Raw genomic sequence first — 26,146 nt, forward strand, 5'->3', positions numbered from 1 at the left:
AGTAGTACCCTAAGATTCTGCTTTCACTTATCTTTTCAGTTTTTACTGAATTCCTAGACTATTCTTTGCCTTCTTAGTCTTAACAATATCCTTTCTATGAATGATTCCTGTATCTACCTTCATGACCTTGCGAAGCTGTGTTATCAAATGCCTATTTAGATATCAGCATGTCAAAATAAAACTCACTGCTCCTCTGTCCCCATTCCCATTCTTTTCCTTTATATCAGCATCTACTCAGTCAGCCATAGAAAAACCTCAACATTGTTGATTTCTGCCTTGACCCAAGTGGTAAAAGCTATTTCCCTCTGGAATATTGATTCTCTTTATATGTCTGTTACTACTACGTTAGCTGATGTCCCTCGGAAACTCTCTGCAAGCTCAAATATAACTTCTGATATTTCCAAACATGCTTATTCTTTAAATGTCTTTTCTGCTTTGTAATAATTACCATAACTTTAGTAGAAAATTTTATGTATCTGGCTCTTGTAACCAGATAGTGATGTCCTTGCAGATTGGTACGGTTTTCTCTCATTGTGTCTGCAGCTTTTCATAACAGTGGTGATCAGTAACTTTTTTGTTGTACCTTAAAAATTGTTTAGGCGTCTGTAGTCTCAGGCATTTTTAGTTGATTCTCTCATTGCTACCCGAATTGCCTTTTTAACATTATGCTAATTATTTTATTTTATTTTTAAGTTCCAGGGTACATGTGCAGGATGTGCAGGTTTGTTACATAGGTAAATGTGTGCCATGGTGGTTTGCTGCACCTATCAACCCATCACCTAAGTATTAAGCTCAGCATGCATTAGCCATTTTTCCTGATGATCTCCCTCCCCTGGCTCTGCCCCACAAGCCCTAATGTGTGGTGGTGTTCTCCCTGTGACCATGTATTCTCATTGTTCAGCTCCCATTTATGAGTGAGAACATGAGGTGTTTGGTTTTCTGTTCCTGCGTTAGTTTGCTGAGGATAATGGCTTCCAGCTCCATTCATGTCCCTGCAGAGGACATGAGCTCATTCCTTTTTATGGCTGCATAGTATTCCATGGGTTATATGTATCACATTTTCTTTATCCATCTATCATTGATGGGCACTTGGGTTGATTCCATGACTTTGCTATTGTGATAGTGCTGCTGTGAACATATGCATGCTTGTATCTTTGTAGTAGAATGATTTGTATTCCTTTGGGTATATACCCAGTAATGAAATTGCTGGGTCAAAGGGTATTTCTGGTTCTGTGTCTTAGAGGAATTGCCACACTTGTCTTCCACAGTGGTTGAACTCATTTACATTCCCACCAACATTGTAAAAGTGTTCCCATCTCTCTGTAGCCCCACTAGCATCTATTGTTTCATGACTTTTTAATAATCACCATTCTGACTAGTGTGAGATGCTATTTCATTCTGGTTTTGATTTGCATCCTCTAATGATCAGTGATGTTGAGCTTTTTTTCATGTGTTTGTTGGTCACATAAATGTCTTCTTTTGAGAAGTATCGGCTCACGTCCTTTCCCCACTTTTGAATGGGGTTTTTTTTTTCTTGTAAATTTGTTTAAGTTCCTTGTAGACTCTGGATATTAGACCTTTGTCAGATGGCTAGGTTGCAAAAATGTTCTCCCATTCTGTAAGTTGTCTGTTCACTCTGATGGTAGTTTCTTTTGCTGTGCAGAAGCTCTTTAATTAGATCCCACTTGTCAATTATTGCTTTTGTTGTAATTGCTTTTGATGTTTTCATCATGAAATATTGCCCGTACCTATGTCCTGAATGCCTAGATTTTATTCTAGGGTTTTTATAGTTTGGGGTTTTACATTTTTCTTTAATCAATCTTCAGTTAATTTTTGTATAAGGAAGGGGTCCAGTTTCAGTTTTCTTCATATGGCTAGCTAGTTCTCCCAGCACCATTTATTAAATAGGGAGTGCTGGCCAGTTGCAGTGGCTCATGCCTGTAATCCCAGCACTTTGAGAGGCTGAAGTGGGCAGATCACTTGAGGTCAGGAGTTTGAGACCAGCCTGGCCAACATGATGAAACATCATCTCTACTAAAAATACAAAAATTAGCCCAGTGTGGTAGCACATGCCTGTAATCTCAGCTACTCAGGAAGCTGAGGCAGGAGAATTGCTTGAACTTGTGAGGTAGAGGTTTCTGTGTGCCGAGATCATGCCACTGCACTCCAGCCTGGGTGACAGGGTGAGACTCTGTCTCAATCAATCATTCAGTCAATCAGTCAATCAATAGGGAGTCCTTCCCTATTGCTTGTTTCTGTCAGGTTTGTTAAAAATCAAATGGTTGTAGATATTTGGTCTTATTTCTGAGTTCTCTGTTCTGTTCCATTGGTTTATGTGTCTGTTTTTGTTACCAGTACCATGCTGTTTTGGTTACTATAGCCTTGTAATATAGTTTGAAGTCAGGTAGTGTGATGGCTCCAGCTTTGTTCTTTTTGCTTAGGATTGTCTTGGCTCTATGGGTTCTTTTTTGGTCCCATATGAATTTTAAAATAGTTTTTTCTAATTCTGGGAAGAATTTCCATGGTAGTTTATTGTGAATAGCATTGAATCTATAAATTACTTTGATATTGATTCTTCATATTCATTAGCCTGGAATGTTTTCCAATTTGTCTGTGTTCTCTCTTATTTCCTTGAGCCGTAGTTTGTAGTTTTCCTTGAAGAGGTCCTTCACTTCTCTTGTTAGCTGTATTTCTAGGTATTTTATTCTCTTTGTGGCAGTTGTGAATGAGAGTTCATACATGCTTTGGTTCTCTGTTATTGTTGTATAGGAATGCTTATGACTTTTGCACATTGATTTTCTATCCTGAGCCTTTGCTGAATTTGCTTATCAACTTAAAAAGCTTTTGGACTGAGAGGATGGGATTTTCTAGATATAGGATCATGTCATCTGCAAACAAAGACAATTTTACTTCCTCTCTTCCTATTTGAATGCTCTTTATTTTTTTCTCTTGCCTGATTGCCCTGGCCAGCATTTCCAATACTATGTTGAGTAGGAGTGGTGAGAGAGGGCATCCTTGTCTTGTGCTGGTTTTCAAGGAGAATGCTTCTGGCTTTTGCCCATTCAGTGTGATATTTGCTGTGGGTTTGTCATAAATAGCTTTTATTATTTTGATGTATGTTCCTTCAATATCTAGTTTATTGAGAATTTTTAACATGAAGCGATGTTGAATTTTTTTGAAGGCCTTTTCTGTGTCTATTGAGATAATCATGTGGTTTTTGTGTTTAGTTCTGTTTATATTATGAATTACATTCATTGATTTGCATATGTGGAACCAAATTATGCTAATTTTTAACCTAAAATTCTTTCATACTTATTATCTACAGAAAAAAAATTCATGCTCATATCATGTTAGTAAAGATCCTCACCAATCTGATCTCATCTTTTTTTTTCCAGAAGTCCTATTATTTCTCTGATTGTATATTATTTTTTGGCTACATGTGTCCCTACATGTGTTTTCTTGCCATTTCCTCTTTAGTATTAATGCTTTCTAAAGTTTTATTAATCACCTACTATGTGCAGGTACTGTCCTAGGCTGTGTTGGAAATACAAATGGATAAAACTTGAGTAGTACTTTTTTGGAGATTTTTCCCTTAAATTTTCCATTATGAAAAACCCATTCTTCAAAACTTAGGTAAAGTTTTTTCTTACCTATGAAGTCTCCTTACATGATGCCAGCACAGATTAATCCCTCTTTGCCTTCAAAGTGCTTTTAATATCTCAGTTATAAAATTTATCACAACCCTCTTTTTTTAAAAATCAATACCTGTGTCCTCTTCATTCATATTGCTTAATGGCAGGAATTATGTCTTTTGTTTAAACCACTTTATTGAGTTATGATTGATATACAGAATGCTGTATATATTTAATAGGAACAACTTGATGGGTTTGGAGTTAAGTGTATACTCATGAGAATGTTACCACAATCAATGCTTGTAAACATAAGAGATTCTGTCTTATCATTGTATTCCCTCTTTTTCTTCGCCAGTGCCCAGCAGTGACTTTAAAATAATTGATACTCACTAAATGAATGCTGAATTGAAAAGTTGGTTCAGAGCCAAAGTAGAAACTGAGAAGGATTAGCCAGAGAGTTAGGAGGCAAATCAGGAGAGAGTCGTATTACCAAAGCCCAGAAATATGTTTCAAGAAAGAGGGCAGTAGGTGATGTCCTAAGCTTCAAAATTGGAAGAAGCAGTGCAGACCGTAAATAGATTATTGGATTTGGCGATTAAGGGGTTGTTGGTTATCTTAACAAGAATAAGTTCCATAAAGTAGTAAGGGTACACATCAGATAGCAGACTGAGAAGTAAATTCTTTCCCTTAAATATAATTTTTAGCTGATACATTTATAGAAATTGGCTGGCAGACACATTGAAGATACACAGTCTAAATAAAGATCTAGAATCTTGCATATATTATATTGATTTAGGGAGGATCCATATTTTTTGTAAAGTTAAATGAGTGGGTAGTAGGCTTGACATTCTTTTAAGAAAGTTTAGAAACTTAATCACTATTTTCATCTCATTAGAAGACTACCGCAACTCCACATAGAGATCACACGATCTTTTCATCAAAGTTAGTGGTATCTTGCATGGCAGAAATTATTTTAACCTGGAAAATGTGGTTCCTTCTACTTTCTATCCTTGTTAGGCTGGTAATACATTGATAATATATATCTAACTATATGAAATGAATGAATTTTTTAAAATATCCCTGAGTAATTGTATAAATGACTTGACTTTTCACATACTGTATTTGATTATTTGGAAGACATACTTAACATTTCTGTAATCAGAATGCCTTTTAGAATAGATCATGTGTTGTAGTTTTAACTGACAACCTTTTTTTCCTTGGTGTTTTATAAAATGATGATGCAGTCCCAATTGGTAGCATACGAGATTTGATAAAATACAGTAATATAATAGGAAGCATTAAAGTTCAGAGACTGCAAAATATTTTAGTTTTAATGTAATTATTGTTGTGCTACACTTTTTGGGGCTATAGGTGATATTTTCTCTGTCTGTTTACTGTGCCAATGGGTCATGCATAAAGCTTATCTTATAATATTCTGTTAAGCAAAGGTGGGGATGGGAATGAGGAAGAATGAATTTGTAGGGAGCCTGTTTTATTTACTTGAAATAATGACTTTGGTGTTTGCAGAACAAATCTTAACCATCATTTTCACCAATTTTGTAGAAACATTACGAGTCAATGATCCATGTAAGGGAATAATTTCTGATCTTGCAGTCAAGGGTACATTGGCTGATTGGTTCATTTTTTTCACAGACATGTATTGTATATCTATTAATAACCACGATACCTGGCAATATACTCAGCACTGTGAACAATCTTTCATTGTTCTAAGCATGTTTCAACAACAAAGACTGATAGTCAATTCACAGTGCCTGAAACCTGCTCTTTCTTCATGTATGTTGTCCAATTGAGAGATAATATTTGTAGTTTCTTTAATGAAGAAATGGCCTATTGGAGAGCTGGGTGCTTGGTCACAGTAAGCACCCAGTGAATGTTGACTGTCGAATGGTATGTGTTTTAAGTGGTTGACTAGGAAATTTATGGGCTTATAGTTTTAAGTGATTATATGAGAAAGGACTGGCATTGTAGCTAATTATTATTGAAAATAGAATATACATTGAGAACTGCGATGGGAATAATGGATGTTTCTCAGTTCATTTTGGGCGTTACTAAAATAAATTAAAAACGTAAAACCTTAAAGTTTCTCACCATAGAATTCAATAATAATTTGACTTCTACTTTGAAAATATTTCTAGAGATATCATGATGAATCAAAAATTGTAGAATATAACAAGTTCGTGTAAATCAGTTTCAGCAAATTGACTGTCTTGTCTTTGAAATCAAATAATTAAGTAGAAAATATATCTATGCTTGTGTTCATTTATTTTAGTAATGTCTCAATACCTAATCCTTGAAGAGTGAAGCAACAGTATAGTGAGGGGGAAATTGCAATCTGATGATGCATACTTTTTTCCTCTGGTAACTGAAGGTTAAATGGATAGCAAGCGGAATGCCTTAAACAAGATTGGTATATTGATTAAAACGCTGATTTAACAGCTCGCAGTTTCCCCTTGGAAACCTGGAAAAGATAAGCCAGCTGCTGTCTAAGAGTGTTCAGTGTCCACTGAGAGTACACTATCTATCATCACAATATGGTGATGAGAGGTGTTTTATGTTTGTGTTAATTTCCCCCACTAAATCAGTAATTATTACAATCCTGTCCCTGCTGTTTACCCTGCAGCTGTTTTTCCATTTGTCGAGAGAGCGGGTGTTCTCTGAGGACCGCACACGTTTCTATGGTGCAGAAATTGTCTCTGCCTTGGACTATCTACATTCCGGAAAGATTGTGTACCGTGATCTCAAGGTAAAAAAAAAAAAAAAAAAAGTAATCAAAATTTGTTTTTGCAGAGACTATAGGGACAAACATAAAGTAATTACAAAGTTATACAGTTTTGAGAAAAGCAGATTTAGTTGGGAAAAAAGCCCTATGTTTGAAAAATTTAGTTCACTACATTTGAAGGAAATTTTATTCACTAACATGTATGTAGTTGATTTATGTGTGGGTTTTTGATTTGCAAAGTGATTTCTGCTCGACTGCTTGGATCAAATAAAAATGTTAAACGTGATTAAGTCAAATAACTTCACAAGTTACATTTAAAACAAGTTTTATTATGTTTACAGAAATGTTTTATGAAGAAACATAGTAAGACTATTGGAAGGAACGTACTCATTTTGATTTTAGCATTAACTTTGGGTGGTTTTAAATACCGGAAGCATTTTAATATAATAACCATGTATTAATGTGCCTCGTGCTTTATTTATGAAAGCACTCTATTTGTTCCGTTGGTAATAGTGGCTTGACTGCTCTAAGTTCATTATGATGAGACCCTTAGGATAGCTCAGGGTTGGCAAACTTTCTGTAAAGGGCAGACAGTAATTTAGGCTTTGCTGTTCATATAGTCTCTTTTGTAAACTACTCAACTCCATCATTGTAGGGTAAAAGCAGCCTCAGATAGTATGTAAATGAATATGTTTGGCTATGTTCCAGTAAACAAAATAGGCGATGGGCTCAATTTAGTCCACAGGTTGTCATTTGTTGATCCCAGGAGTAACTCATACAAGGTAATAGTAATTCTCTTGACAGCGTTATGAATTAGGTTGGCGACATTAAAGGAATTTGTACCACGACACATTTTGAATAAATTCTAGATGTTAGTCTTACTTTTGTAAGAAGCAAATTGTGTATAAAATTTGACACAGAATTGCCTTATTGATCAAATACTATTTCATGTAACACAATGATTGGTAGAAACAAGTTACATGAGGCTTTTATGAAATTCTGTTTTGTTTGAAATGAGGTATATAGAAGCTATAAGATGTTGTATATAGGAAAAACTGAACTATGTACCTATAAAACATCTAGATCAGAGATGACCAACTGTTTAAGTGCCAAAATGGGCTAAAGATTAATACAAATTAATAGTTTGATTGTATTTAGCCTGAATCTCTTTATAACTAGGAATATGGCAGAATTCAGCATTCATGTATCTGCATGGCCAGATAATCCTATACTGTCTAAATGGCTTAAATATCAATTTCTTTAAAGGAATTAGTTATGTGGCATGACAAAATATGTGTTAACTTTCCAAATATACTTAGAAGTAGTTAGCTCTGCTCTTCCTGAGTCCACTTCTCGCATTCCCACTACATGTTTTATGAATCCTATTTGTAGGGGTGAAAAGGGGAACGATAAAAACATGGAGGCTTAGATTTAAGGAAATTAGAACAATTTTGAAGTAATAGGTAACATCCAGAAAGCTTAAATTCAAAAGATTGAATTATTAGCTTAAAGACTGCTAAAGAAAAGAATATTCATTTGATTGCAGTATTGATTATGGTCTTGGTCAGTTTTTCTTCTTTAATCATTTCTCATCAAATGAATCAACATATTGGGTGTGTGTGTGTGTGTGTGTGTGTGTGTGTGTGTGTGTGTGTGTTTTTTGAGATGGAGTCTCGCTCTGTCGCCAGGCTGGAGTGCAGTGGTGCCATCTTGGCTCACTGCAACCTCCAACTCCCTGGTTCTGGTGATTCTCCTGCCTCAGCCTCCTGAGTAGCTGGGATTACAGGCATGTGCCACCACGCCCAGGTGATTTTTGTATTTTTAGTAGAGACAGGGTTTCACGGAGTTGGCCAGGATAGTCTCAATCTCCTGACCTCGTGACCCGCCGGCCTCGACCTTCTAAAGTGCTGGGATTACAGGCATGAGCCACCATGCCCAGCCAACATATTGGTATACTGAAGCTCATTAAGTGAGTTCCACTGCCCCATTCTTTCTGATGATGGAATTAGACTAAATTTGTCAAACTGCAAAATAAAGTACCTACTTTATATATGAATATCAGTCAATTAGTTACCACATGCACAGTTCACCAAGTTTACTAGAAAATTAAGTGGTCTCTGCTCCCTGAGTTTATTTCTTAAAAAATATAGCCTTAACTTAAAGATCTAAGTATATATTTAGCATAGGACAGAAACTGTAAAGGTACACCTAGAAAAATCCACGTAACATAAGAAATCAAACATCCAAAACTTACACAAATGTTACTTGTATCCATGGTAACAGGATTATTTATAATACAATGACATATTTTAAGTAAGATCACAGAAATTTCGAGCTGGTCTTTAATTTATAGGTGATCTCCTTCAAACCTAGAAGCCTAGTAAATGACTTACTAAAAGTAATGACCTGAGTTGATAGCAGTCAGGATTTTTGGAACTCATAATCCTAGCTTCTTATTGAATGTTCTTGTTACTATATCATTCTGACTTCTAGAGTTGAAATGAAATTATAGAGGGGGGATACATTGGATTAACTTTGGGAAATCTTTGTAAGCCTAAACTTCAAATTAAACTGCAGAAGGTAAGAGAATGAGTGTTTCAAATATATTTATACCAGATGTATTAAAGAACATTATCACGAACTGATTTAGTTACCCACTTTGATCAGTCTCAGATTTGTCTCTGTTCTCATTACTAATAACTTTGACTTTGTTCAAATGCAAATCCAATTGCTATGCCTACAGTAGCAGCACTTCTCAAGTAAATCCATACCCGTTTGCCGCTGTCTCATTCACATTGGAGGCAGAGCCTTCTTTTATGTGCAGGTTAACTGAAGATATTTTTATCAGTTCCTGTTTCCTAATAAATTAGTGTTTATAGCAACAGAAAAATTGTTGAAACCTTTGTTGTACTTTAGAAAGTAAGTTCATTTAATTTGTCAATACACATCATGTAATGAAGTTTTATTTTTATTAAGGACCCAAATTCCTTGTGATTACTTAAGGAAAACTGCTGTTGCTTCATGATTGCCCAAAAATTTGAAGAAATCTCTTCAAAGACTTCTTCAGTGGCACAAATTATATGTTGAAATCTTCTTTTCTACTTAGCTCTTATTTTACAAATACAACCAATGACTGTGGCCATCTAAGCACAGCATAGGCTGAACAGGGACATTTGCAAAGGTGAATATAACTATATTGGAATTCATTAAGAATTAATTTCTTGCTAGTTTAGGGGAGAAAATAATACTTAAGTTGTTGCTATTTCCTATTTGTAGAACACCTAATCTTGTTTTCCACCTAATGTGAGAATAGTTAACCATTTATAGTATTAATATGAGAAAGCATCAGATAAATTTAGATACTTTCTAACACTCAGTAATGGCACGAAGGGGTGGCTTCAGAGAGTTTTATCATAGCCCTCCTCGTCCTCCTCAGCTCCCTGATGTTCACCTCAAATAAATGCAGTTTGAGTGGGGAAAGCATGCTTGCTTCGCTTGCTGAGTCTCAAGATACTCCCCAGCTCCCACTTCTAACCAGATGGTCACTGGATTTCCTCCTATATAGAAATCTTAAGCCACTGCTCTTCATTCCTTCCACTTCTAAAATCAAATTGTACTAGTATTGGACTATGTTCCTTATTCGTAATAAATTTGTAAATAACCTGGCAACCTATTTGGGGTCTATTTACATGATGAGTCCTTTTCTGGATTAAGAGGTTGAAGTGAAGAAACGTTTTTCTTTCGGGATTTCAGCACACTTTCCTCATTTCATGGCCATTCAGTTTCTGCAGGTCAGCTTGTGACATGTTGGCACTGGATGCCCGTAAACTTAAACCTGCAATGTGCAGAGTAGGAATTCCTTACTACCTTCTTGGGCCTGAGTGAGTCTTGGTGCCTAAAACTGAGTTTGATGTATGTGGGCTAAAATGTGGTGTAAGAGTGAGTGACAGGAATTGTTTATTGCTATTGCTGCAGTAGTCATCGGAGCCCTTAGGAACTGCTATTTTCATTCCTTTGTTTAATCACAATGTCAGTCATTTAATTAAAATGATACCATATATATGGTGTTTTTTAACTTTCGAATATTTAGTCTGGCCTACATTCAAGCATAGCTTCTCAGACTGGGTGCTACAAACAGGTTACAACCATGCCTCGGCCTGCAAAGTGTTCAGAGAAGCTTCCAGGCCAGTGAGTTCTGGTTTCAAGCATCTTGTCCAGTGAACCTGGTATGCCCCACAACTTTCAATTGTTATTTTACTGTGAAATGTAAAAGGTTGGGAAGCACTGTATTAAAGACAGCTAGGATTTTTAAAGTTTAATTTTATGCTAGCCATCAGCAAGAACAGGAGGAAGCATAGTAATTTTTGTTACAATTTTGTGCCCACTAAGCACAGGAATAAATATTTTAAAATCTACCGTTTCTTCATATACACACTGAATCAAGACCCTCTGTCAAATAATGCCTGTCCACTTCAGCTAGGCAAAAAATGTTGTCCTTTTTTTGGTGGAAATTCTATGACGTATTATGTCTAGTTTTTTTTTTCTCTCCTCAAAAGCACCTTTTAGATAACAACCCTCTGATAGAAATAGTAAGCATGACTTAGATTTTTAATATACAATCTTGTTTCTTATGACTTCGTATTTGACTTCATCACTACTTTTGTTAGTGGATGCATCCATTAAGCATAAGCATGCTGCCCTACTCTCCATCTTGGAAACTAAGATTGGCTGTGAATATCAAACAGATGCATGTAAAGTTTCTTAAATTTAGAGTACCTAAGCAGTCAGTGACAATATGCATTACATATTGTATGGCTAACAAAAGGAAGAAGGAAAGAGATTTAGAAGAGAAGACTAAAGAAAGATCATTTGTAAATATTTTTCTTCCTCCTTTACACAGTAGAAAGATTCCTAAAAATGTATGACTACTGTAAATAATGGAGATACTACTTACATTATGTTAGTGTTAAATGAACCAAGACAGTGATTTCCAGATGTTATTGATATATCTAGGCCATTGATACGCTTTGGAAAGACTTACAGGTGTTTCTGTGCATTCTGCAGGTTTACAAATCACCCTACTAATGGTTCTTGTATTTTACAGAAACTCTGTTAATGCATCCTGAGTAAAATTATCTGTATTGTAAAACAGAACTGGACATTTTATTATCTCCTGATTTATCTTTATACAAGATTAGATTTGGGGATATTATTTTTTAAGCTAATACTTTTGGTGGACAAGTTTTAGTCATTCATGCTCAGCAAAATGACGTTTTAGGATGGTCAGAGAAGACAAAGTAATTGATAGAAGAATGTGGATACTACTTCAAAATAACTGGGGAATTATGAGGCTGGGCACAGTAGCCCAAGCCAGCACTTTGGGAGGCAGAGGTAGGCGGACTGTTTGAACCCAGGAGTTCGGGACCAGCCTGGGCAACATGGCAAAATACCATCTCTTAAAAAAAAAAAAAAAAAAAAGGAAGGAAGAAACAAACAAAAACTAGCAGGGCGTGGTAGTGGTGCACGCCTGTGTACTTAGGAGGCTGAGGTGGGAGGATCAATTGAGCCTGGGAGGTTGAGGCTGCAGTGAGCTGTGATTGTGCCACTGTACTCCAGCCTAGGCAACAGAGCGAGACCCTGTCTCAAAAAAAAAAAAAGAAAATTATAAAATATTTGTGTTTTGTTTTTTTGAGACAGGATTTCACTCTGTCACCCAGGCTGGAGTGCAGTGGCACCATCTCTGCACATTACAACCTCCCCACACACCTCGGGCTCAAGTAACCCTCCCGCTTCAGCCTCCAGAGTAGCTGGCACCACAAGCGCATACCACCACGCACAGCTAATTTTTTGTATTGGTAGAGACAGGGTTTCACCATGTTGCCCAGGCTGGTCTCGAACTCCTGAGCTCAAGCGATCTGCCTGCCTCAGCCTCTCAAATTGTTGGGATTACAGGCATGAGCCACTGTGCCTAGCCTGTGTTTTGTTACTTAAATTATTGCATGTTGAAAAGTATTTTTAATGCAGTCATTGAGCCAACAGAAATGTTTTATAGGGTTCCACTCTTGAACTTTGTTCTTTTCTTTAAAATACAGTGTTGTTTAGAAGAGCCCACATCATGACAATTTACAAATAAGCCTTTAAACTCTTCATGTTTTAAGAAAAGATCAGTTCATTTATTCAATTCTTATGGTATGTTAAGTTTGCATTTAGCATCTCATTTAATTCTCAAAACTATCATTGTTTTGAGATTGTTACTGTTATTTACTTTTGTTTTATAGATGAAATTGAAGCACGTAGAAATTAATAATATGCCCAAGGTCACACAGTGAATAAGGGATAAAGCTCAAATTTTAATATGAACCCTCTGACTTGAACCCATAGTCTTATCCATTTTGCTTTCTACTGCCTCCCAGGCACTATGCTACCATTCCCCATGGCCATGACCCTTACCCCGTGTCTCTCAATCATCCCTTAGGCTTATCTTATTTCTTACTATAGCATTGTAATTTTTTTAAAAGCTAATTTATAAAACAAGTAGGGTAACCAGCTGTCTTGGTTTGCCCAGGACTGCCTAGTTATAGCACTTACACGTCCTGCATTCTGAGAAACCCCTCAGTTCTGGGCAAACTGGGAGTTGGTCACCCTCAACCTATTCCTTACCCAAACCTATCCTTGCATCTCATTTCATTCTTCATCTCACAACCATGATCTGAGGCTCAGAGATGAGATACGAGGTTACAGAATTAGATGCAAGTCAGAATTTTACACACACATACATACACACAGAGCTTGGTATTAAAAAGCAGTATTTATACATTTTGGTTTTTCCGTATCCAGCCACTTCAAAAATAGCTTTGTCAAAATGTGGAGAAATAGTGCATCCTGTCTGTCGTGTTTCCATGAAGACTTTCCCATGCATACCAAGCAAGTGAGGAGTATTGGCACATTACACACCAAACTAGATGGGAATGGAATGATGTAGAAAGTACATTCACATTTTGTTCAATATTATGTATTGTTTGGAATTTTTACAAGAATTGTTAATGTATTATATTAGTAAAAGAGTATTCACTAAAGATCTTCAGCATTTTATATATTATATTTATATATTAAGCATATTTTTAAAAATTAATAACGGGGCATATACATTTTTGTTCAGTAAAACAACAGAAGCTTTAGTATATACTTAACGTTTCTCATTATGGCAAAGTGGGAGGGAGGAAGAAGAGAGGTTGTTTGAAAGAGGTGGAAAAAAGAGAGAAACCAGAGGCTGAGAAGAGACAGACCAAGGCAGAAAGAGAAAATAGGAGAGTTGAAGACTCTTGATGTTTCTGACTGGTTTCAATATACAAGACTTATTGTCATTTGTGCAAACTGGGCTTGGTTTCTAGGTTCTGGCTGGTGGAGAAACAGGAAGATGCAAGATAACTGAGTTTGGATAAAATAAAAAAATTTGATTTGGTCGGGCATGGTGGCTCATGTCTGTAATACCAGAACTTTGAGAGGCTGAGATGGGTGGATTGCTTGAACCCAGGAGGTCGAGACCAACTTGGGCAGCAAAGTGAGACCTCGTCACTATAAAAAATTAAGAAATTAGCCAGGCATGGTGGCATGTGCCCATGTTCCCAGCCATTCAGGAGGCTGAGGTGGCTTGAGCCTCCGAGGCAGAGGTTGTGGTGAGCTGTGATTGCACCACTGCACTCCAGTTTGGGTGGCAGAGTGAGACTCTGTCTCAAAGAAAAATTTTTTTTTAAGGTTCAGCAGTATATTTTATTGGTTCATTCAGCTTTCTGTAGAAAAAAATTGAAGCCAGACTTACCTCTGTGAGATATGCTATACATGAAATGTATATCAAGCGTTTGGTTTAGTTAGATGGCACATTGAAGTACTATAAAAAAGGGAGGCTGAGGCAGGAGAATGGCGTGAACCCTGGGGGGCGGAGCCTGCAGTGAGCTGAGATTGCACCACTGCACTCCAGCCTGGGCGACAGCGAGACTCTGTCTCAAAAAAAAAAAAAAAAAAACAAAAGGACTTTTGTCTTTTCTGATCTTTGCTTCAGTGAACACAACTTGCCTAACTGTATTTAGTGTCTAGTTTATAAGACATTTGACAATATGGCAGAGAGTATGATAACATATTTTATATGACTGATATCTGTTTATGTTCTTAAGTGGAGATCTGTTTTAAATTTGATATTAACTTCAGAGTCCAGGTACATTCTTTCAAATGTCATCACATTAAGGAGTAGAATAAGAATCTATTCCTTAAATAAAAGTTAACTATCATTTATCCTGTTAATATACTTTTCACATTTTGTGTATTTTTTCAGTATGACAGAAGAAATACCTTTAGGTTGTGTCTACATGACTAGGCAAAGTTTTGTGGGCCCTGAATACATAAAGCTGTATGATCACAACTCAGAACTCATCTGTATCTTTGTTTGATGATAATCATGATCTTAGGTTCAAATTAGCTGGAGGGGAACTGGCTGGTTACATTGTTATTTCTAATTGTGTTGACTTTGCACAAATTCCTCCTGTCTTACATTTCATAATTTTCTGCTTGAGGCACATGATCCTGTTACTTGGTTAAATCTTTAAGATTTTCTTTGGTGTTTTGAATTAATGGGTTCAAAGAGAGTCCAACTTTATAACATTTATGCTATATATTTTTATTAACTGGTGACTGTTTGACTTTGATATTCTTTTTCTTTTTATGTTTAAAAGGGTTGGTATTTCTTTATTACAAAGAACTGCAAAAGAGGATATCGCCTTACCTTACAAAATAAGATTTAGGTTTGATTTACAAGCACCACCAAAAACATTTCTGTAAGTGAATATTTTATAATAGCAATAGATTCCCAGGAGAAATTGTTGAAAACCATCTGTATATATCTAGAAGAAGATGCTCATCTCTTTGGGATTGTTTAGATCACATTTTCTTTTTTTAAAAAAGAGGATTGTGTTTGCTTTGAAAAGTTGATTAGGCTTTAATTTTCAGAACTTACAAAATAATGGCTCTTAAAGCTATATCACTCATTCCCATCGGTTTAAAAATAATTTTATCATCATGAAATATTTTATAAAACATGTTTCTTTTTACACGTGAAGCAAGAGTTTGTAAGTACTGAACGTTCTATTAGCTACAACTATGTCATGTTTCCAAAATACTCAGCATTCAGTAGTTTTTCAAAATGGTATTTTCCTGTTGTTGAAGACTATAGAACAAATTATGTCATTTTTCTTAATACACAGTTGGAGAATCTAATGCTGGATAAAGATGGCCACATAAAAATTACAGATTTTGGACTTTGCAAAGAAGGGATCACAGATGCAGCCACCATGAAGACATTCTGTGGCACTCCAGAATATCTGGCACCAGAGGTAGGCTTCGGTTCCATTAATAGGAAAGTAACATTGACATAATGTTTTGCAAAGTAAACCATTTAAGCATTAAAAGTTAACTGTAGTACCTACTACTCTTATCTATATTTCAACCTGAATCAATATTTTTTGGCTCTTAATTTGTTATAATAGGATATTGTAGGTTCAAGAATATACTGAAATTAAATTTTATAAACTATAAGCACAAAGGTACTAAAGTCAGTTAAATCAATTTTTATTTCTTGGCCATATCCATTTTATCTTGGCTATACCCATTTTGATTCATTTATTAAAATAGAATAATTGATTTCAGCAAGAGTATTTACATTTATAAACCATCTTGGACTTTCCTTAGAAACAACAGTGATTTTTAATTTATAGTATTGTGGGTTTATTTAAAATTATTTTATTGGGAAAATTATTGAAATGACAGTAGCTACGTTTTGGAATTTATGTCAAAGGAAGCTCCAAACTGGTAACTTCCCTGTGCTAAGGGTTCCACAATAATTTATTAATTTGTTTATTCAACAAATATTTATTCTGTATCTGCTGTATATCAGGTACTTTTCTGGATGATGTGGTTACAGGCGCAAGACAGAAGAGGATCCTAGTCTCAGGGAACTTAACTTTCAGTAGAGGGAGACAGAATAAAAATAAATAAATAACATAATGTCTTAAGTTTCATAAACAAAAAAAAAAGCAAGATTAAATGGTGTGGTGTGGCTGTAGATGGTGTTCCAGTTACTAATGCTGTGTAACAAACCACCCTAATACTTAGCAGTGGAAAACAACCATTTTATATAAAATAATGGATTTTCTGAATCAGGAATGCAGATGGGCATAGCAAGGATAGCTAGTTTATGCTCCACTATGTATGAGGTCTCAGCTTGAAAGACTTTACAGTGAGAGCATGATTCTATGGCTGGAGACTAGAGTCATCAGGAAGCATCTTCACTCACAAGTCTGACAGTTCTGCTGGCTGTCCACTGGTACCTTATTTGGGCTGTTGGCAGGAGCACTTATATGTAGCCCTTCTCTCCATGGGTCTGGACTTCCTCATAATGACAATTTCAATGCAGTCAGACTTCTTTGGCTCTGAGCCCTAAAAGCAAATGTCCTAGGGAACACGTTAGAAGCTGCATGGTACCTTTGTTTCCACCTAGTAAACCACCAAGACTATTAACTTTTTAAAAACTTGATTTCACAGATATTTTTATAATTGGAGTACAATTCATATGCCATAAAACTTACTCTTTTAAAATACACACTTTGGTGATTTTTAGTATGTTCACAGAGTTGTACAACTATCACTGCTGTCCAATTCCAGAATATTTTCATCACTCCAGCAAGAAACCCCATACCCGTTAGCTCTTTATTCTTCCTTCCCCCATAGACAACCACTGATGTGCTTTTTGTCTTTATAGATTTACATATTGTAGACATTTCATACAAATGGAATCATAGAGTATGGAGTCTTCTGTGACTGGCTTCTTTCACTTAACATAAAATTCAGTGTTCCTCCCTGTTTTAGCATGTTATACTTATTTCATTCCTTTTTATGGCTGGATAATATTCCCTTGTATGGATATACCACATTTTGTTTATTTGTTCAGCAGCTGATGTACCTTGGGTTGCATCCATTTTTTGGCTACTATGAATAATGCTGCTGCTATGAACATTTGTTTATGCATCTTCTTTTATGGCCTGTTTTCAGAAGTCACACGTCATTTCTGTCATACCCTTACTCCCTGAAGCAGTTGTAAGCCTGCACAGGTTTAAGTGGTAGAGACAGAGACCACACCTTTACATTACAGAAGAGCATGTGAGATGGGAGATACTGCCACAGCCATCTTTGAAAAATAACATCTTTCACAGATACTATGTTCAGGGAAAGTGATGGTTGATGGAAAGTGATGGTACCTATTGCAAAGGCAAAAGGGAAGAGCTTTCCAAAGAGAGCAGCTGGTGCTCCATTTCCCCTCAAACTCCAATACAGTTATTGTGGCTATAGGCAAATAGGGAGGTGTTAATATGTGATGTGTGAGGGTAACTATTTAATGAGCATCTACTGTGTGCCACATGCTGTGTAAGTGTATTACATTAATAATAATTTAACATTTGGAATAATCTTTGATGATAGATAGCAAATACAATTTTTTTAAAGGTGAGGGAACATAAGATCAGAATATTTAAATGTTATCTGTACACAACTAAGAGGTGGTAGAAGTGTAATGAAGGTTCTAATTAGTGTGTCTGACTATAAAGCCCACTTTTACTTTTTACACTACATACGTCCTGGCCTTCAAAATCCTAATTTGAAGACCACTTACAAATATAAATAATTGTAATTTTTAAATGAATGCTTTATAAATGCCCAACAGGAAAAGGTAATCAAAAGAAATTAGGAAGTAAAATAAATCCCTAATGATACTAGCATTCCTTATACATAAAGTAACTCATGCTGGTCTATTATTCTAATAGTTCTTTTCAACTAGGGATTAAATTTACATTTCAACAATATTAAGTTATTGTAAAGAAGTGCTACTATTTAAGATACAATAAATTTCCTACTGTTATTTTCTTGCCAAAAATATAATTTTCTCTCTTTAAAAATTTGTAGTTTAGAATTCTCTATTTTTGTGGTTGAATTAGGTAAAACTTTAGTAACACTGTTTCTTGTTTATTCAAATAAAAAATTTTCTAGAATAGAATTGTTTTTATAAATGTCACAAAAAATTATTTGTTTCTCTGGAGTTCAGTTACCCCTGCTATAAATTTGCTATGGAAGAAGATACACCATATTTAGAATAACAAAATTAGTTGTGTCACAATTAGGGTAAATTATTTCTGAAGAAGATGAATACATATCATTTAAGAAGCAGATGATCTGAGAAACAAAGATATTATTTCCTATGCAATGTCATCAACTGAAGAACAAATTAAGAATTTAATGCAAGAAGAGTCCACTTGTTTCGGAATGGAAAGTTTATAGTTCCCACAAAATTATCAGTTTCTCTTTAAAGACAAGAAAACATTTCTGTATACCTTTTTTAATACTTCAAAAGTCTGGTCTTTAAAAACAGTTTATATACCCATCCTTGGTGGATACATATTGATTCATAATTCAAATCTAGACACCATGTTTTTATAGGGAAGAGTGATTATTGTTGTTATTATTTATGAGAAATCTTGAAACAACTTATGAAATTGTAACTTTTATATTTTAAATGTTGTGTCACATACTGCATTTTTAAACTTTGACTGTGTTTACCCTTAAAAAAATAAGAATTTAATTCCTTTATTCTGGTCTTCAGCGTGGACCATTTTACTGAAGGACACTCATTCATTCATCAAAGAATTATTTATTGAATATTTATTAAGTATCAGGCATTACATTAGGTACTGGGAATACAACGATGTTAGAAAATGTTTTTTGCCCTCAAGTGGCTTGCTGTTTACTAAGGTGATAAGATACGGAAAACAATTAGTACTGTGCAAGAAAATAACTGCTTTACTAGTTCCATACAGTGGAGTGGAAGGAAAAGGAAAAGTGCTTAAGCCTGCAGGGAGGGTCCGGCAGTGGAAAAGGGGAAGCAGGAAGAGAGGAGGCTGGACACACAGATAGGGATTGAAATGTAACAGAGTTTTAGATTTGATCCTGTGGGCTAGGGAAAATCACTTGTGAATTGAGAGCAAGGCGCTACTGTGATCAGATTTACATGGTCAGTGTTAGGGAGGGATTGGCAGGAGCTGAAGCCAGCCTCTTCGTTTTACCTCAGATGGTGTCTCTCACTTTTTTTGGACCTTGAAATTTCTAGTACATTACCATTATTAATGCTGGGCTTTTCGTGACAGTACTAGAAGTAGTAGTTGTGTATCAAATCTGTAATACATTCTTGACTACTGCTTCTCTTATGAATGACTCACTGTCAACATTTTCCCTTCTGTCTTTACAGAAGATTTGTTTACTCACTATGTAGGAATCTTGCTGCAACCTGTACTTCATCTAGCAGTAGTGTTCCTTCACCTTTTACGTTGTTTTAATCTGGTATAAAGACAGGTGAAGGGTATTTTGAAGATATTTCACAAAGAGTGTTAGAAATCAGTTTAAAGCCAGTTTATTAAATGTCCAATGTCAGATACATGGCAGGTTTTAAAATAAACTTAAGTTTTAAGTGAACTTAATTTGTTTCTTATGGCAAATTAGGAAAACATAAAACTTACAGTATAAATATGCCATTTGTTGAAAAAAGAATATTTTTAAGGTATTTGTTCTCTTATCTCTTTTGATGAAGAATGCAGCTTACAATGCAGTTTTCCAACTTGGGAAGCATTTAACAATACTGTTAATGTAGAAAAGGCTAGTTTTTGTTTTGTTTTGTGTTTTTAACAGGTTACAGTGGTTCAGTTCTAGCTGGCATATGCACTATGCATTTAGTGCGCTACATTTTGAAAACTGCATTTGCATGTATAGTTTTAAATGAATGTACTTTTGCTCTTTTGTACATTAGAAGGAAATAAATTATGGACCATATGATATCTTGAGAGGATTTTGTTTTTATAATCTGTGCTGCATTTTCACACCTAGAAATTATAAAAGAAATTAGAAATCACATATAAACTCTTACTGTTAAATTTTATTATTTGATTTGGCTCCTATTGAATCCAAACCATTTTATGCAGTGCTAATTATTTAGAGTCTCAGCTTTGCTCTTCAGTTAGCAGTACCTGATCAACTTTCCAACTGTAAAACAGTTTGAAAATCAAATGTAGCTTACATGCAAGACCCAACAAAATTAAAAGTGTTAAGTGCATTTTGGCAGTTCACTTTTATTATGCCCAGTCCTCAAATGTACCAGCAGATAATCATCTGAATGTTAGTTATTTTTCACATGCTTATGTGATCACACAAAAAGTACATGCTAAAAAGAAGCAGATGGTGACAGATGGGGAAGGTTGAATAAGGTGGTTTTGGAAACCTAGAGAAATGCACTTCTGTAATAGTGTAAAAATAAAAGTTATTTGATAATCAAGTTAGAACTAACAAAGATTGCAAAAAATGACTTGATTGTTCGGAAATATATAATATCTAGCTGTGGTTGCTATTGAGAAAAATGCATATAATTTTATTTCATCTAAATGTAAAATGATTTGTTTTTCCAGTGGCTGAAGGGCAGTATTTGATGCATTCTTTTTAGTTTTTTAGAACCCCATTCTTAGAAAACATTTCGCTTGCCAAAATTTTCCTGATTTTTTCTTTGAAACCTATCTTTAATATCTTGCATATAATGTAACATTTTTAAAATAGCTGAAATAGATGAGAATATTTTGATAAATATTTTGATGCAAAGATTTGCTCAGTCATTGTGTTAGCTCATAGTACAAATGGAGATTAAATTCTATATAAATTAAAAATCAAAGATATATATTAACTTCCACAAAAGGTAGTAAAGGCGGTGCCAGGGCGTGGACTAGTGTTGTAGGTGTGGGAAATAGTTAGAAGCTAACTTGCTTGAAATGTATTAAACAGAATTTTCTTTATTTTAAATGCAACAAAGAATAAATGTAAAATATGTCATTTCGTGGGTGCTGCCAATGTTGTTTTTAGGAGATCTGAAGAGAAATGAATGAGGCTAAAGTTACATATGTTTGCACATTTAATCTGTAGGTAAAAATAGTAGCACATGTAGTTACATTCTGATTAGTCTTTGCATAAAGTTCTACTATATTCCAGCAGATTGTAAAACTAGTCTTAGAATCTCTATGCTTTTTGTGAAAAGAAAGAGTTGTTTTAGTAGCCTTTCTAAAATTGTGGACAGCCCTAACATTTTATTTACTTATTAATAATTCATGATATCTATCCACCTGGGGTAATTTTGAAAACCTTCATCTTCCTGGTAATTCAGAAAAGGTCTCATCACCATGATTAAAGGGAACATTAAAGGAGTAGAGGGATGAGTTCAGATAGAAGTTGTCTGCTCTATAGTTAGAATTCGTATTTAAGAACTTCTCTCATATGAGTTGGCTTACTATTTAGTTGAATATATTTAATTTCTTTCTATAGTATGTTGCTATTTTATATGATTTTCTGGGTAATATTAAAAGCCATTCCATTTTATCTCATAATTGGACATTGTTTAAATATGAACTAAAATGGAATTAACGCCTCTCAATGTTTATAAGTGGCATCTTTTACTTACTTAGAGGTCTGTCAGTTCTTAAAGTAGCTATTTTTTGCCCTAACTTCTTTTCAATGTTATATGGTCTTTTGGCTTTAACAGAATATTTGCATTCAGTACTTTGGTGTGATTCTAGTTTAAGCACAAAGTTTAATTTTAAATTCTCTGTACCATGAGAACGTATACAAAACTAACCCTAACTGGAAACACTAGTGATTACCTATAGTATTTTACAATGGATATTGTTACTTGGGTTATAAAGGCTCAGTTTCTTGGAATCCCATAATGTCTATTGCTTCAGAATAAAAAAGAAGTATAGAAATCTCTTGGAAGATATGTGTAAGTATGAGCTAATCATCATTATTGTATCCATTTAGCCTTTCTCTTGTCGAAGGATTTTTCCTGTGCTAGCCAGAGTTTGCTTTTGAAAATACGATGTTAACTGTGTACAAGTATTTGTGTGTGCTAGGAGAGGTGGCCATAAAGCGTACAGCATTCTAATTCATAGCAAATGGCATTGACAGTTGCTGTCACTTAAGAACTATTAAAGCAGTTGAGAAATAGCTATAAAATATATATTTATGTAGAAAATACCAAGCAGCTGTAGAATTTATAATCTTATGTATGGAAATGGATACTTTTCCTGAAGCTGCAGTTTACTTTAAAATCTGAATGAGAAGATTTATAGGTCTTTTTTTCTTAGCCCATACCTGTGATGTTAAGAATATCTGAAGGGCTCCCCTAAATGATAAATGATATAGATGTATGTTTAGGTATAAAACACACATCTATCAGTTACCTGAAATGTAAGGCTACCAGAAAAAAACATTTTTTTTTTTTTGAATTAGTGGTAAATTGGTTCATCCAAGTTCACAGTTTACTTTCACAACATAGGTGTGCAGACAGTTTGTTTAGATGTTTAATTTTTTCCCCCATCTGTTCTGTCAGGATTATTGATTGAGCAGTAAGCCACTCCAGGGCATACAGAGCCTCTTTATAATTGCTTGCCTTGGGTGCATTGTGTGGCCTGGTGGGCAAGCTGAGAGAGGGGTCCCTTTAACCTCCTAGTAAATCCTCCTGGTAAACGAATATTGGAATGAATAGATTTTTTTTGTTTTGAAAAAGCCCATTAGCCAAATAAATGTTTACATTAGTAACTTGAATTGGTAGTATCATTTAAAAATATATAGTTTATCATTCAGTATCATTCTTTGAAATTAATAACAATTCAAGAACTAATGTGTTTTAACTCACATGGCTGTTTTATAAATGTAATTGTCTTCATCAAATATTGATCAAATATTTCCAGGATATTTAATGTTAATTTGTATCTGCTGTAACCTCCTTGAGTCTTAGGTTTTATCGTATCATAAAGTAAAGCAATTTCTGGCTCCTATTAAAAATAAAGCCTTGTTTTCCAGAGTTTGTGCTCTGTTTAAGTTTTCATTTGATGTGACCTCTCATCATTTTTTAACAATTACATTTTTTTGATGTTCCAAATCTCCTCTTTCATCTCTGTTTGGGCATTTGTGTTAAAGGTAGGTATAATATACAACTACATCTGTGGTTACAAAGGACTGTAGGGGTAGAAGAAATACCAAATGTCTGCTTTCCTATTTAAAGTTTGGGTTTCATTTATAAGTCAGTAATGTTGGTTTTATGGAAAGGAGACAGAAGTTTATTTCTTCAAGATAAATCTTTCACTGGATTTTTTCAGGAGCATATTTTGATCTGCATTTATATTCAAATTGTATAAGAAATTACCTTTTAATGAAGTTGAAATATGCTCTACCATTGTTGTACCTGTCCATTATACCACTGTTTATCATACCTTTCAGCCAGCCCTCACAATAACCATGAAATAAATTAGCCTTTTAGCTAGAAAAAAAATTATCAGAGGTAGCCAGAAAGAATTTGCAGTCCTTAAGTTAAAAAAATGTAAATTTTATATGTTATGTATTTATAGAATAATAAGTGCTTTGAATAGAGCGAGAAAAATTGTCTTCTTAAAATAATGTGAAAGAGGTTATTGGATTCGAATTGGTTAATTTGACTGTGGGATTTCCAGAGTATTTAAAAGTATTGTGTTTTGAAATAATTTAGATTCAGGAAAGAGAAAGGATATTGTTTGAATAGTGGGAACATATGTATCCACATGTAGGATACTGTAATCATTATTTATGTATGTTTCATCTTATAGCTGTTTGGAGATAAAATTTGGACAAAAATCTTTCTAATTGATAGTGAAGTCTCTTAGGTAAAGAGGGATTTTAGTTGTTAGGGTGTTTTCTCCTCAGCATTGGTTAAGTTTACATGTCAGGAAGACAATACGTTACATCAGTTTTGTTCAATACAAAGTGATACGACAAACAGTTCTAATTATAACATTATGTGTCTGTAGATCAATTAAGGCACGTATGTTCAGAGGCAAAATCACTTATTTTAGGAATCGATATTCATTTTACAAAGCTAAATAAAATGTATTTTATTTTATCAAACAGATTTTTTTACAATGCAGTTTTATTTTTCAGTTGCTTATTTCTCTTCAAAAATAAAACCCCCCTTTTTTTATGTACTCACTTTCCCTTCTGGCTGCAAACCAGGTATTTAAACAAAAATAAAGGATTGCCAGTTTTGCCAGCTGGGGATGAGAACCCGGCTGGTGAAATGTGGGTTCGGGAGGCAGTTAATCCAGCTTTTATGCTTTTTATGGTTTTATGAAAAAAAAAAAAAAAAAGAGGTTAAAAACCACATTTGGCTCCTTTTTGTATATGCCACTGTTGTGTTGGTGTTGTAGGAATGCAGTTAAAGTTTACTTAGATTTAAATTTTTGGTTGTTATTAGTTAAAATCTTGTGTCAATTAGATAAAGGCCCACAAACAGTGCATTGTACTAATCGGCCATGAGATAGATCCTTGAATCATCAAAAGTCAGTGGTATTTTAAAATAATACATGCAGCATTTCCTTTAACGTAAATTCGAAGTAGAATTTCTTCTGCTTTTTTAGGTTATTTTTTGTTTTCTATTTGTTCTCAAATTATTCATTTCAAACAAGTAAAAATATGACATTCTTTGCGCTAATGATGAAAACTAGAATTTGTTGTTCTTCCAGAAAATGTTTTTTTATTAGTTTGTGATTTACAAAACATTTCTAGAAAAGCATAGGATCTAAACTTGTGTTCATATCTTACCAGTGATGTTTTCAGTTTTTTAGCCGTAAGACAAACATTGATATAATTGAATTAAAAATCTTCTCATAATAGAAATGCTTATTGAATAGATCTTTTAAGTAACATATTTTTTCTTATAAATTATATCCTTTGTCTTTAAATACCCTACCAAAGTGCCTTTCATAGTATTTTTAGGTAATCATAATGTAACTGTCAAAAATATCACCTGTAATTCTGTGAGATTATTGGTAAATTTTAAATAAAAGTCGTGTAAGAGTAATCTTCCAGAAAATATTTAATTTGAAGCAAGAAAGTTTGGAACACAAGTACTGCTTTGTCCTTATCAAATGTTCTCTTTTGTAATCGGTTATAAGTGTTTTTAAATTGATAAATTCATATATGTGGTTTTCCTGGTCTGGTTTTCCAAAGCCGAGAGGATCAAATAAAATAAGCTTTAAGATTATCAAATATAGTTTTAAAATAAAATATTCAAAGTTGCATATAGATGAGGAATATTCCATTGGATGAAGAACAAATCTGATAAAAAGATAAAACCAAATTTTTCCTGGGGCAAATGGTAAGTTACCATGTTCCCATTTGAACAGGTTGCTGCAGCATAGGCAAACGGACACTTCTGTATCATTTCTAACTACATTTATTTTGCATGTAATATATTTTGGGAAAATTTTAAGGATATATACCACACAGATATTAAGTCCATTTTTTTGCTGTAACAGAAATTTTTGTTGTGAGGTATAAAGCTGTGGCTATCAAAGTTTATTACAGCTCATACCATAAGCTTTTGTATTCACTTTGTCTATTAAATAGTTCCAGAAAGAGCTGAAACATATAGGGGCCTCCAGAGGTTTTTCAAACTTACTTTAATGGTTGTCTTGCCCTGTAGACTTCTCCATTACATTGCCTTTGTTTACTACTGTCTTTCACTGTTTAATTTGTATTACTTAGTTCTTCTTAAGGCAAGAATGTGCAGTGCACGTTATGTGCTCTATAATCAGCACACCCTAGCTCTGAGTTGTTACTT

At 34.5% G+C, this 26,146-nt stretch overlaps 1 protein-coding gene across 4 annotated transcripts in view; it reads left to right on the forward strand.

Moving 5' to 3' along the window:
* Positions 1 to 26,146, forward strand: part of AKT3 (AKT serine/threonine kinase 3) — a 356,898-nt gene that overhangs the window by 273,668 nt on the left and 57,084 nt on the right. For all 4 annotated transcript variants that reach the window (XM_030812589.1, XM_030812590.1, XM_030812592.1 and 1 more), the window contains 2 exons: positions 6,274 to 6,396; positions 15,627 to 15,755. In XM_030812589.1, the coding sequence (XP_030668449.1) occupies positions 6,274 to 6,396; positions 15,627 to 15,755 (252 nt within the window). The remainder of the gene's footprint in view (positions 1 to 6,273; positions 6,397 to 15,626; positions 15,756 to 26,146) is intronic.

Source organism: Nomascus leucogenys, chromosome 5, assembly GCF_006542625.1.
Source record: "Nomascus leucogenys isolate Asia chromosome 5, Asia_NLE_v1, whole genome shotgun sequence".
NCBI lineage: Eukaryota > Metazoa > Chordata > Mammalia > Primates > Hylobatidae > Nomascus > Nomascus leucogenys.